Source organism: Channa argus, chromosome 13 (genome assembly GCF_033026475.1).
Source record: "Channa argus isolate prfri chromosome 13, Channa argus male v1.0, whole genome shotgun sequence".
NCBI lineage: Eukaryota > Metazoa > Chordata > Actinopteri > Anabantiformes > Channidae > Channa > Channa argus.
The window spans coordinates 26,359,667-26,373,760 of NC_090209.1; the positions used below are offsets into that span (position 1 = coordinate 26,359,667).

General features: G+C 42.5%; 1 protein-coding gene across 2 annotated transcripts; it reads right to left on the bottom strand.

Moving 5' to 3' along the window:
- Positions 1-9,403: 9,403 nt before the first annotated feature.
- Positions 9,404-13,795, bottom strand: mrgbp (MRG/MORF4L binding protein). Of its 2 annotated transcripts, none has more exons than XM_067527842.1 (5): positions 13,579-13,795; positions 12,938-13,059; positions 12,740-12,827; positions 12,470-12,544; positions 9,404-11,513 (listed from the first exon to the last, which is right to left on the bottom strand). In XM_067527842.1, the coding sequence occupies exons 1-5, from the start codon at positions 13,718-13,720 to the stop codon at positions 11,293-11,295; spliced, it is 648 nt and encodes a 215-aa protein (XP_067383943.1). In that variant the 5' UTR covers positions 13,721-13,795; the 3' UTR covers positions 9,404-11,292. The 2 variants fall into 2 exon arrangements, with proteins under 2 accessions (XP_067383943.1, XP_067383944.1); XM_067527843.1 differs by having other exon boundaries at positions 12,740-12,821; positions 13,579-13,794.
- Positions 13,796-14,094: the final 299 nt, after the last annotated feature.

Consider the following 14,094-nt stretch of genomic DNA (forward strand, 5'->3'; position numbering starts at 1 on the left):
ATCTTTCTATTATCAGCAGGATAAAGGGGAGTTTAGCTGCTTAAAGACAAACAAATGACTTCTGGCAGACACACACCATACATGGCTAATGAGCACTTTGTGTGAGAGCCTGTGTGTGTGTGTGTGTGTGTGTGTGTGCGTGTGCACATTTTGACAGAGAAATGTCTAAATCTGTCTCTGCTCTCAGGCTTCACAGCTCGAGGGGAACAACACCTGAAGAAGAAATCCCATCATGCCTGCGACAGGAAGCATTCATGACATCACTCCTCATGTCAGCTTACACCCAGAGGCCAACTCTGATGTCATTCTGCATTCTGCAAAGTGAAAAGCCGCTCGAGTCCTCGCAGAAACACAGTGGATCCACAGAGCTCTGTGCAGCTCGGCTCCAACTCGCTCTCACAAAGTGTTAGTGTGGTCAGGAGTCTGTCGGGGAAAATATCTAAAGCTGCACTAATTGTTTGTGTGGTACCAAGAAAACCCGCGTGTCTTTTAAAGGTGTCGCTCGGAGTGAGAAGTCTCACCACCAGCAGCTCTTCAGCATCTTTGAGCTTCCATCTATTGTTCATGTGCCCTAAACGAACGAGGTTGGAAAAAATCTCCGTCCGGCCTGAACGGAAACTTAGAACTTCCGATAATGAACATAATGCAGGTAAAGAGAATCAGTGGGTAAAAACACTTTCCATCAAGCCCGTGTCCTGAAAATAATGATGTGAAGGGAGGATAAGACAGGATGGAGGCTCGAGGATTGAAGGAGGTGAGAAGAGAAAGCTCGTGCACCACATGTGTGGCGTGGGAGGTTCTCCGCTTCCCGTCTTCACACCTTTTGTCCTCGCACACACAAACCAACAAAGAGCTCACACACAGCAGCCTGTTAAGATCTGATCCTCATGCTGAGCCTGATCTGGACTCATATCAGCTCACTGTTGGACAGCAGGCAGTGGTGTCCTCGTGGTGAGAGAAGGGAGACTGGTTGGGCACCGGTGGAAACCACTGCTGAAAGGAAAATGAGGAACGTTTTAGGGTTCGAACGCTGAATAGAACTGTGCAAAAAGATAAATAATAATAGTTCCCAAAATAAGAAGTTGTAAAATGTTTTTACAGGTGATTTTTGCTTTTTACCTCATCTTTTGTACAGTATATGATTAATCATCAAAGCCATTAAAGTCCACTTGTCCATGCGCTTTCCCACTTCCTATGCTGACACACTGGTTGCATTGGTTCCAGTGAAATATCGGAAAATCACAAAAAAAGACATTTAATGACGAAACCGATCACAGCTATTCTACACGAGAGCTAAATCCATATGGTTATACAAGACAAACTAATCGTTTCCCCTCCCACAATGAAAAGTGGGCTGAAGCAGGACGAAGCTCTGCAAACAGTTTATGGATCATTTGAATTTCCTGTTACAAAGCAATGGTAACGTAGTTTGATCAACCTGGACTCTGGTTGATATTTCTCAACCAGCCCAGCTTGGAAGGACAACCAACGCATCGCACAAGTGCACCAACATACCACTTAATTCAATTCAACTTTATTTATATTGCGCCAATTCACAACAAAGTCATCTCAAGGCACTTTACAGAATAAAATCAAGACTATGCAGATGTATAGAGAGAACCCAACGATTCCCCCCATAGCAAGCTGTAGGTAACAGTGGAGAGGAGAAACCCCCTTTATTACTCCCATTTAGTTCTTCTAACTAAAATTATTGTTGCCTAGGTTTAAATGTTGTTGTTGATGTGGGGGATTTAACTAAATTAATATCCTGAAGAACAAGCCCATCCATATATTAATGTTAGCTAATAGCTCAGTTGGGCCTGTGTTTCTGCAGAACTACTTGCAAAAGCTCTGCCACTGTAATACAAGGTCGTGGTTTAACTGCAGCTGACATTAGCACAAACTGAGCGCTCATCACATGCTCCTCGTTCAAATTCAGCCACCAAAACCCGCAGTAATGTGCATCAGCTACAGTGTTATTGTGGGAAAATGCTGTTAGTAACTGTAAGTGGATTTTTCTTTTACCCATGATGCATTGCAACATACGGTTAAACTTGGTAAAATGACAGAAGAAGAAATGTTTTTGTTACAGTGTATTTTTTAAACGCCCCAATACAGAGTTTGTAATTCGCCCCTGAGGAAAAGCTCCTCTGTCAACATGGTGGAATATGGATTTGTGCTTTTAAGAGTCTCGCGGTAAAACCCGACCCACCGCCTCGATCGGACACAGGTGAAAGCAGCTGGAAGACACTTAGTGGAGGCGGAATCAGCACCAACAACACTTTCCATTATTATCATACACAACAAGTTTGGACAAATTGTCGTTGAAGCCCTGCAGCCGACAGGTCAAACATTAATGCACCGATGCACTTTATTAAAAAATAGAAAATCCCAAAAAAGTCTGTCTGTCTGTCTCCTCTTTCAATTCGGTCTCCACCTGTCTCTGTCTCCACCTCATCTGTCTGCACGTCCACTTCAAAGACAAACAGCATGAGTGTTCTGCAGGAGAGGACGACGTGGGGAGGAAAGAGACAAAGGGTAAAGCAGAGGGTGAACGGCTAAACGGCGAAATGGAAAGAGTGGATGGAGGACGCTGTGGGACAAACCATCCTGTGCATGTCCATCAGAGACGCTGCAAAACAAGTTCTAACATTTCCCACATGAACTGCTGCAGCAGACTTCAGTCTCCTCTAACATCTGCCTCCTTCGGTGGTGGAACTATTTCCCGTGTGGCTCTGTCCCTTCGTTGGTTCACGTTTCTGACACGAGCTGCAAATCCCAGCGGTTTGGCTCATATTTGATTCGCATTTGATTTGTAAATGAACAACTTCTGCCAACGTGCATATTCAGGTGCAAAGCTTCAAGCAAATTCCCAGTGAGCATCATGAAGAGTCAAATTTCTCATCACGAGCAAGAATTATTCCGGTAAATCGTGGACAATTTGGTACGTTACAGTCGTATTTAAGACCAATCTGCAGTTTGCCCACTTACCCCGACACGCGTTTGCTCAAAGGCCTTTGTTTAATCTTAATCTGTTGATTTCATCAGACAAATTTAGACAAATTAAGTATAAAGTTAATTGCAAAATTTGAAAATGTTTCATCGGAGCAGCTGACATCTTTTATTCTGCAGGGAGTAAATATATAATTAAAAATGATCACGAGGCTGCGTTCAGACAGACTAGTGAACAAAAACTGCCATTATTAGTGTGCAGAGGACAGAGCAGGGACGCAGCCAAAAGAAGACACACCAGCAGTTTAAGGAAAGAACTACAACAAACTAATGTGTATTTTATGTGTAATGTGTTAGTTTGCATCGTCTGGGCGACCAGCTCACAAGCAGCAAACAGCCAACCAAACTTCAAATGTCATCGTGTTTATGTCTCCATCGTTATCTGTAACCTCTTATCCTGTTCAGGGTCACAGGGGCCGGAGCCTCTCGTAGCTGTCATAGGGTGAGAGGGGGGTTCAGTCTGGACAGGTCTGCAGTCTGTCTCAGGGCCAAGAGACCAACACAGAGACCAAACAGACAGACAACCAGTCAGGCTGCTTAACCTGACATGCAGGTCTTTGCACTGTGGGAGGAAAACCACACTGCAGCTGGCTGGGAATCGAACCAGGGACCTTCTAGCTAAGAGGCAGCTGTGCTAAACACAATGTTCATCAAAAGCAAAGCAATGGTTTCATTAAACCTCTGTGGAGATTCTGGTCTCAGATCACAGTTAGTGACACAGGGTCATCTACTACTACTACTACTACTACTACTACTACTACTACTACTACTTACTTTTACTAGTAACGCAGGGGTTTCACTGGTTTAACTCTCTGTACCGATACATGAAACCAAACACCCCACAGTGTTTAACACTGAGCAAATGTGTGAGAGAACACGGCCACATTCTGACTTCAGGTCTTACAGTGTAAAAGGTCCCCACAGAGTCCAGGTCCAGGTCCGGTTTTGGGCCCCCTTCCACTCACACACAGGTTTTTTTTTAACTAAACATTTGACCATGAAGTGGTGTCGTTGTGTGTGTGTATGTGTGTGTGATGCCTACTTGTTTACATAATCCAGGATGAATAAACATGAGCTGATTTATGAATAAACATGATCGAACACACACACACACACACACACACACACACACACGCAGAGCTGGGAACTCTCACCCCTCATTAATATTCATGCAGCAGCAGTTCTGGCCTTCGTTCTCACACTCGTCGGTTCTGTTTCCGCTCTCAGACCTGAGTGACTCTCATCCTCTGTTCTTTCCTCAGCAGAAAACCAGGATCCATACTGTTCCTCCTCACTTCCTCATCACCTGCTTCACCAGCCTTTACCCAAATCTGGAGCTGTGAACACTCCTGGTCTCTGCAGCAGCGGTCACAACATGAAATGATGTTTTACTAACTGCGCCGAGTGTTTGTGCAGTGACTTTGATTGTTGCTTTGTGCATTTTCTATCCAACTGCCCGTGTAGATTCCAAGCAGAATTAAAAAACAAAAAGTGGAGCTAAGGTGGAAAATAAAGAAAACTAGCTCTGATAAAGTACAGTAAAATAAACAGAATCAAATATAATAGTGTGTACGATGTACATATGCTCTGTATTTAAATTATGTATACAGTTCTATGTGTACAACATTAAACTACACTATAACAATATATAATACAATATACACATAATACGACACACACACTATAATATATACTGCATTTCTCTTGACAGTCCTGCAACATTCAACGACAACAAAGTCATTAAATACTTGAAATACCGTGACATTTAATGGTCTAAATGATTCTTTCAGAGGATATTTGGTTTATTGATAGATCATCTTAGATGCGAACTGCTTGTAAATGTGGAAGCTAAGAAAATGAAGAGATCGTCTCCACATTCAGTGAACCGTGTTGTTGTGATGGACCCACAGTGGACCAAGCTGACTGACCTCCTGTGGATCTGTAACTAACCTAGAAACAATAAAACGCCCTTAATTCCATATTTAATAACCCGCCAATAAAATGAAAGCAGAATAAAAGGGAGGACAGGACAAATACAAGAGATAAAAGCTCGACTCCTGCCGTTTTCAGACCTTTCTATGTTTGCTGACTGAAGCTGTGACCTTTCTCTGACCTTTATTTGTCCGACACACACAGAGCACTTCAGATGTGCCACGTTGGTAACGTTCCTACTTTACATTCGTCTGTAAATGCTGGTGTTTGGTTGTGTGACTGACTCACGCTGCCACTCTGACAGAATATAGTTTCTCTACAATACATTCTTTCTGGCTTCTTCTTGATCACGTAGCTGCAGGGTTTGATCGTGAATTTCATTGGCTCGTTATAAAAATGTGGCTGTGTTTTGTTAGATCGACAGATTGCACAAGGACGTGCAAGCAAATGGGAAAATGTGACTAATTTAGAAATAAAAAGTCGGTTTTTGGAATAGTCACTTGAATTTGCTGATATCCTGCCACTGCATCCTATCAGTTTTGATCTGTGGATGAAAAGCAGCAGCTGCGCCGACAGCACGGAGGAAAAAGATGGATGTCAAAAGAAATCAGCGTGGAAACTAATGAGCTTCGTACTTGTGGTGTGAGCGGAGAGTTTCGGCATCTGATGAGCAGAAAACTCGGAAACACTGATTATTGGATGTTAATCTGAAAGAAGTGTTGATTGACAGGTTCATTCCCATTTCTTCCACAGGAATTCTAACAGAACATGAAGGAGCAGGTGGAACAAACGGTCCCTGTAAATGCACCATGTGTTATACGGAGAGGAGCATTCAGAGAAAGAACAGACACTTCAAAACAATTATGACAATCTACAGGACTCCTGGGATCATTAACAGGATATTATGAACAACTGGGATGAGAAAATCTGAAGAATTCCAACCAGATTTTCTCGGTGCAGGCAGACAGCGCCTCCCTGTGGCTGCACAGACTCTCTGCAGCTTCCTCAGAAAGTTTTAACATACCAATATGTTTTTTTACCACTGAGCCTTAGTTTTTAGTAACTACTGTACATGTTTTGCCATAATTAGTGTTTTTTGATATTGACGTTCTTTTCTTGGTGAAGTACTTTTACTTTTGTACTTTAAGTAAAATGAAGACAATATGCTCAGTACTTTTACTTGAGCAAATGATTTGAAGTGGTACTTTAGTGAATATTTTACAGCCAATACATGTTTTCTTTTGTTTTAAGTGTAGTGCTGCACCTAACGATTATTCTTTTGTCAATTAATAATTTAGCGATCATTTTCCCTTTTAGCTTTTTTTATTTTTCAATTAATATAACAATTAATTTACCGAAACTAAAAATGTAAACTAATCATGTACATTTCAATATTTACTCAAATATCTTCTCTTTAAACAAATATGACAAATCTGCACTGCAGGATATTAGTCAGTCAGCTGTTCTTATCAGCCGTCTGGCACATTTTGTCATTTCACATTTTAGAAAGGTAAAATGATCAATATCAATCAATCAATGTGCAACCACCAGATCTTTTCATCTCCAAGCACCTGGAGACACCACAGACACAGGGAGAACATGCAAACTCATAAAGTCACTTTTGTAAAATGCTGTCAAGGTTTTTTGCCGGTTTATTTGAATGTGTGTGCGTTTGGTCCTTTACCATCTGTTTTCTGACGTTTATAAAAAAACAGCTTATTAATATAATGTCTAACTACATATTTGCACTGAAGATATTTCTGATCAGTACAGATACTGTAACACTAACAGTTCAGTCAGTCAGTCTACATTTGTGGACACAGCATTTACAGACATACCTGCTGGTAAAATCTGGGTTTGTCCACCAGCTCCCATCACTGTACCACACGGCCATAAAACTGAACGTCCACATTGTCCTCTGACGTCACTGTGAAGGGAAACGGAGGTTTTCAGACTTTAAAGAATCGTTACACTGTGTTGTCAAATTGAGAGAAAACAGCATCCGATTAATTTATTCCAAACTGTCGTAGATTATTACTATGGCTACTAATCAGTTTTTCAGTGTATTCAGAAACACTTGTATCAGTGACTTACAGAAAAACCTGCTCCACATTTTCTGACAAACATTACTCGCAGAACAGGGGTTTTTGGTAACAACGTTCCACTGACTGGAGAAGATGGTGACAGCAAAGAAACGCTTCACAGACGAACCTGCATGTTCTGTCTCCAGTCTTACACCTGGTCTCTCTGATGCCTGTGGGGGAAAATTCATGTATTCTGAATAGAAACCAACATATGGGTCATAAGTAGCATAATGTTAGTTTGAATAAAACTATCATCTTACTTCCTACTTGCTGTAGCATTAAAGTGGAGCCTCTGCCACAAACCCACAGCAGACTTTATTCCCCCAAACTAGTCCAGTCTGAAGAGCTGATCTGTGTTTTACAGACTGGCTCCATTCAAGTAAAAGGAATGTGGTGCAATTTGAATTTGGCAATTCAACAGCAAAATAAGTCAATTTGCGTCATGTTGTTTGGTCTCTGCTTCAAATCCTCTCATGGTTTTTTCCTCTCGCTCATCAGCTGGAAGGTGACGAATGAAGAGCAGAACAAATGGTTATAGCAGCTAGAGCAGAATCTGATATCAGGGTTGATTATTTGGCTGGAAACTGCACGTGATGAAAATGTTTTTTGTATTATTTTCTGCACCACATTAAGTTTATCAGTGAGGACTGGACGTAACTAAATCTACAGTCAAACAGCAGAAAAAACAGTTTGAACACAAAGTGAACTTTATCACCTTCATGAAGGAGGATTCACTGCAGGACTGTTGGACCAGACAAATACACTAAGAACTGAGTGAGAATTTATTCATCATGTCTAACAGCAAAGTCCCCACATAGACTCAGTGATGTCTCCTTAATCACATGGAAACTGGGGGAAGTTTAAGAGGAATGAACATGAATTCAGTCCCTAGCACTGATCCCTGTCCTCAGGTCTGGTTTGGGACCGTCGCTGTCCACTAGAACCTGTGACTCATTAGGTTGAACCGCTTTTCTTACATCCAGCTTCAGGTGGATGTAAAGTAACGTGTTCACAGATGAACTGATCGCTTCTCTTCATCTTTTTGATCATTTGCTCTTATGGATCGTTATTTACGGAGCCTTCTTCCATCGGTACCTAAAGAAGCAACTGTGACTTTACCTGAACCATCTGCTCCGTCTCTGCTGCAGACACGGACCTGAGCTCCGTCCTCACTCAGACTCACAGAGAAGAAGCTGCTCCACCAGTTTCTGTTCTTATTCACTAATCTCAGTGGTTTGTTGGAGAATTTAAATCCAGTGATGTCACAACGTAAAGATTTAACTCTTTGTGCTGTAGTTCAACGATCCCCGTGAACTCATTTTCTCTAGTGTCCCAGTTTTAATAGTTAAATTGAAGCCCTACCTGGATCACGTAGACGCACGTTACGCAAAGCCACGTATTTTCCTAAGTGGTTACGTTGACCCCCTCCCTCCTATTTGACTGCGTGTACTTGTACCACCTCTGTACACAGTGTACATGTTGCTGTGTAGCTACAGACTGTAACAATATGATCAGACTTAAAGATCAGATTATAATCCTATACAGACGCAGATCATCACCTGAGAATAAAAATCTGAAAACTTGTTCAGTGTTACTCACTGGACTGAACCTGCAGAATAAATGGACTTTGTTTCATTTCTTTGCATCATGTTCTTGTTTCTTCCCTGTGTAGATTTGTTTGTGTCGCCTCTGACTTAAACATTTTTGTGCCATTAAAGGACGACTTCACCATTTTCAAACGTAGTTTAGGGTGTAAATGTACATTAATGCTTTTAACCTCCCAACATACAAATATTTCTCGGCTTCTGGCTGAAAAACTCCTCCAGATGACATCACCTGGAGGAGTTTTTCATCACTGGGAGTTCAGATGATTGCCACCTAGGGGGAGCTCTGAAGAAGCAGGTTGACCATCATTACAAACAAGATGACGTAATCTGAATTGAAGGTTCCTCCAAATGATGTCATCTGGAGGCATTGTTCAGCTAAAAGTACAGATTTTGATATAGGGAAATTCAATGGCATTTAAAATTAAAACAAAACCAAACAAGTTCAAATCAGTGAAGGGGACTTAGATTCCCTTCCTGTGTTCTCTCTGCTCTTAGTGGTGTAAGCAGTTTTTATATCCTTTAGTAAAAGCACAGAAGCATAAAGATAAAAGTATTAATACCATAAGGTTAGAAATATGTTCATGAGACAATGTCCTGCACTGAATGAACTTGAATCAAAACTAATCATAAAAGTACTGATACTGCTTTAAGCATTTTAGCACTGTAGTTGTTTAAAGGTTCATTACTTCAGTTACTGTCCACATGGAGATGAAAGCATCGACCGTCACCTGACCTGCAGCTCTTTGATGATGAATAAGAAGAGATGTCACTGGTCTGAGTTCATCTTTAATGCCAAACAGCTGAGCACACTCCTCCATCAGCATCATTTAACATGTCATTCAGCACAAATCAAAAGGACGTTGGATTTTTCAGGGTTTTGAAGACGTCACCATCCGCCTCAGAAAAGAAATGAAGAAAACAGGGAAACTAAAGGTTGTAACGTCCACTTTGAAAGACAGACAGGGATTTATTGCATCGTATTTAACAGTCAAATGTTAAGACTTTGACGTGAACCAAGTCTTAATGGTCCGTCTCCACCAAACCCGACTTCCTGCTCTGACTTTGTTCACTTTTACAGTACATCACACTGAGCTTGGACCTTTCCTAAAAAGAACCGGACTTAAACTTGAATGATTTTGTCACATGCACGGAAGCTGTCTGCGTTCTTATTCTTCATCTACTGCTTCTGCCAGTCCACCATCTTTGTCTGCAGCGTCCTTCTTTTGCACAACGAGCCCCTAAAAGGCCCAAAAGGCAAAACCCAATCTAAATTCTCCCACTGCTGCTCTGCACGAGCTCTGCTGATCTTTCACCTTGCTTTGTGTTTCTAGGTCTTGCTGCACGGGAGAAGCATCCGGGCTCACTGGCCTCTGCTAGCAGGACTGGAGTCTTTCAAAAAGGACAAGCTCATTTTAAAACATCCCATACAGACACTGCAGCAAAAGCAACAATGAACCAGGTCTACTCGCTGTGACGTCTCTGAACCTGTGCTGTAGAGCTGCCCTGTCCTTCAGAAACACATCGTGGAATCCAACCGGTGACATGTGGCTCAGCTACAAACCCATCACATCTGACAATCTCTTAGAAAAACAGACACTGTAACGCTGTCAAAGGACAGGAGTCCAAAGTGGACTCCTGTGTGCCGCAGTGTGTCTAACTGATGTTAGTAATAGTTTGTGAACAACAACGCAGGCTCACAGCACAGAGGAAGAAGCAAGGTAGCAGCTGGCAGCTTCACTTCCATCTTTATGTCTACAAACCTTTGACTGTCTTCTGACTTTTTAAATCAAGTAAGCAGATATTTAGGGGTTAAGCCGCTAGTAGCACTGAAATCCCCGACACAGCTATTGCTGCCCTGTGGGTAACGCAGACAGCAGCTTTCAATGAGGAAGACGGTTCTAAAAAACCCAAACTCTGTCTCGCTGCTCTCATTTGATCCGCTACAGGACAGCAAAGCTAAATCAGTGGAGGAGCTTATAACCACACCGAATGAGTCGAACTGGGTGGAGGAAACTGGACGTCGCCAACTCCTCTGAACACTACTTCCTGTACTCTAAGGAAAAAAAATCATAAAAACAGATATAAAAATGGAAACACTACACGTTCTGCTCATGTTGTGCTCAGATATCAGCACTCAGGCTTCTGTTGTGTCCCAACGCTGCGCATGTCACATCTACGCTTTACCCCTCCTCTCTAGGGCTGCGCCAACACTGGCGACCTTCAAGTCAAAGCTTAGGACCCATTTTTTTTCTACCTGGGCTTTAGACCCGGTTGAGTAAATTTTGTTGTTGCCTACTTTATGTTGTATGAGTCTGTTTTGGCTTGAACTTTTTCACCATAAATTATTGCTGTACAGCAATCCGGGCAACATTTGTTGTTTTTTAATGTGCTTATACGTTAATTGACTTGACTTCATCCCACTGTGATCACGTGATGATGAAGGTGTTGACTGACAAGTGTGAAGCGGGCCAATCAGAGAAGCCGAAGAGTGAGCTGTTATAAATGAAGAACAGAGAAGTTGAAGGTCTCTGTAGTGATTGGTGGCACAAAGCTCGCAGGCTTAAAGCTTCTTCTTCACTCATCTATTTACTGTCCTTCATCCAGCACAGTCCAACAATCTCCATTTGTCTCTCCCCCCTCCACACTCGCTCCGTCTCTCAGGTGCGTCTCCTCTTCAGTCCTCCCGGACTCGCAGGGTTGGAGGAAGACAGCAGCTTCTCTGCCGCTCGACTCCTCTTCCTCTTCTCCGCCTCCTTTCCTCCTCCACCTCCTCCTGGTGCAGCTCCTCCTTCACTCCCTCCCTTCTCCTTGTCTCGTTCTCTCTCCTTGTCCCGGTTGCTGCTCGTTCGCTCCGACATCTTCACGGACGAGTTGCTACCTGACGAGAGAAAACAAGTCTCATCACCAGAGAATCTTATGACAAAAGACCTGATACGGAGAAACTGTTGGTGCCGTCTTCTGACCAATTCTTACATTTACCTGCCACAGGTAAGTAAGAATTGACAGAACAACATGACATCTGAAGTTTGATCCAAAAACTAGAAGGTCCTGGTTCAAAACTATGAAGTTTATCAACTTGAATGACTAATAAACGACTGTAAACTGTAAAAGACTCCGCCCACTTGCAGTTGCACAAAAGCGATATAGAGTTGAGCATCTTTCCTCACAAACAATCTCTCATTCATTGTTAAGTTTGATTTATGTTTGTGCGTCTACACTGTAGGTCTTGTGTAGGTTCTGCGTAGCATTAGACCTACACAGAAGCACCTGGTCATAAATGTAACCACGCATCATCATGATCACAAGACGATTCTTCTGCCTCAGTAGGTTCAGTGGTCGTTCATCTCCTCATTCACCACTGTGCAACATCTGTTAGCTCCACTTCAACATTATCCCCTCAGTTTCAGCCACTATCGTTTGTAGCCAACCAAAAAAACTCAAACAGTCAAAGAAACTCAACATGGTGGCACAGAAACCCCACCGCCAACCAACGGCTTGATGGTGCATTTGCCACATGACGCAGACACATCGACGCACAGGTACAAACGATCACAATGCCGCAGGCCACTTTGTGTAACCTGTTGAGTGGCCTCTTCACGGTTTCAACGCTTGACCATAAATATAGATTTAGACTTTATTCAAACAGTCTTGTCACATCAAGAGTCACTTGATAGAAAACTGTGTTTACTCAGCAGAAAATGTCACAAGGGCTTTTTACTTTGCCAGCGGACAGTGAGAAAACATAAAGCAGGAGGGTTTTTTTGCAGGTCTGTGGTACAATAAGAATTCTGTGCTGCACAGCTCCATCTGACTGCAAATGACAAAGGCTGGTACCTTCTTCATGTGTAGCTGGAGGTTCTCTCTCCATCCTGAACTCCTCTTTGGTTTCCTCCTCTGAGCCCAGCTTCCCTACAAACACACACACACACACACACACTTTCATGTACATTTAAAGGCCATGTGAGGACGACTTAACAGTTAACCATCTCAATGACTTCTAGTGGTTCTGTCAAACCCAAAATTAGGTTGTAGCCATACTGACACACACTGATGTGTTGAACTAACCGCTGACAGACTCACAATTTCAGCTGGTCGTGTTCTCACCTTCTTTAACCTCCTGAATGATGTCGTCAGGTAGAGAGAAGCTCTTCTCCGAGTTCGGAAAAGGCAAAATCTCTGACTCGTGCTGCATCTCACACACACACAAAACACACCTCTCAATCAGTTCTGAGCAGCAAATTAAGTCAGGCATGAAAACAAGCATGTGTGTGTGTGTGTGTGTGTGTGTGTGTGTGTCCTCACCAGAGCCTGCATGTCGTACATGGTTCCCAGATGATCCCAGATGACGGAGGAGGAAACCTGTCGGCCGATGTTCTGGCTGAACTTGTCTCTGATGCAGATCATGTGGAAATGCCGGTTCACTCCTGGAGACAAAGTCAGATTCTTTTGCCCCATTTTTGACCAAGATCAATATGTTAAACCTCCACACCCATCAATCCAAACTGGAATTATTAACATGCACAACTTGGGAGAACATGTACTGTAACCTATATTTCTTAGGACCCAGGTCCATTTAAAGATTCCACTTCCAACTGTAGAACTCAAGCGGTACCACAGGGGTCATTTTCTAAAAAGTGTTACATAACAGCAAACGTCCAGTGCAGATTATTATTCTGTTCAACTCTCAAAAGGTTAAAAACACCTTTGTGCACAATTCCCTTCGAGACGCAGTGGAAGTAACCAGGCGACCGGCCTTCGCGTACGTTTCAGTAACGACGTTTAGTGAAACGTAACCGTATCTTCAATGCGCTTTTGATTCAGCCCCGCAAACACACCGGACCTTCTACGCGTATTTAGGAGGAACGTTACTTCTCATCGAGCCTTCGGAGGGAATCGCGGTTAAACTGTGCCGCTAACGTGCTGGCGTTAGCTTTGTCTCTTACCGACGGGTTTGTGCCCGATCATGGCGTGAAACAGACAAACCTCCACCTCGTGGCTCCAAACCACCGAGTCCTCTCCGGAAACCAACGCCGAGTCTGGAGGCTTCTCGTCGTTCTGGCTCAGCGTCACATCTGCCTCCCCCATTTTACCCTCAAATGCTAACGCAGACTAGAACAAGAAGCGGATGGAGCTGACTGCACCGGAAACCGGAACTACGACTCTGCTTCCGGATTGTAGTTTCCACGATAACAGCCCAATTGTGCGCTTCAGTTTAAAATCAACAAATATTGTTTAATCTTAAAACAGCAAAGAAAAATCTGGCAACTGTATTGTATTCTATAATATATAATGTTATAATATATATATATATATATAATAATAAATAATGTCGATAGGTTAATTATGGAACTCAGACAATTTTACCTCCAACAACTAAATAAACTTTAAGTGAAAAATAAATGATGAAAATTCAAAATTAAAAAACACACAGCTTGTTTGTAATTATTATATATTATGTG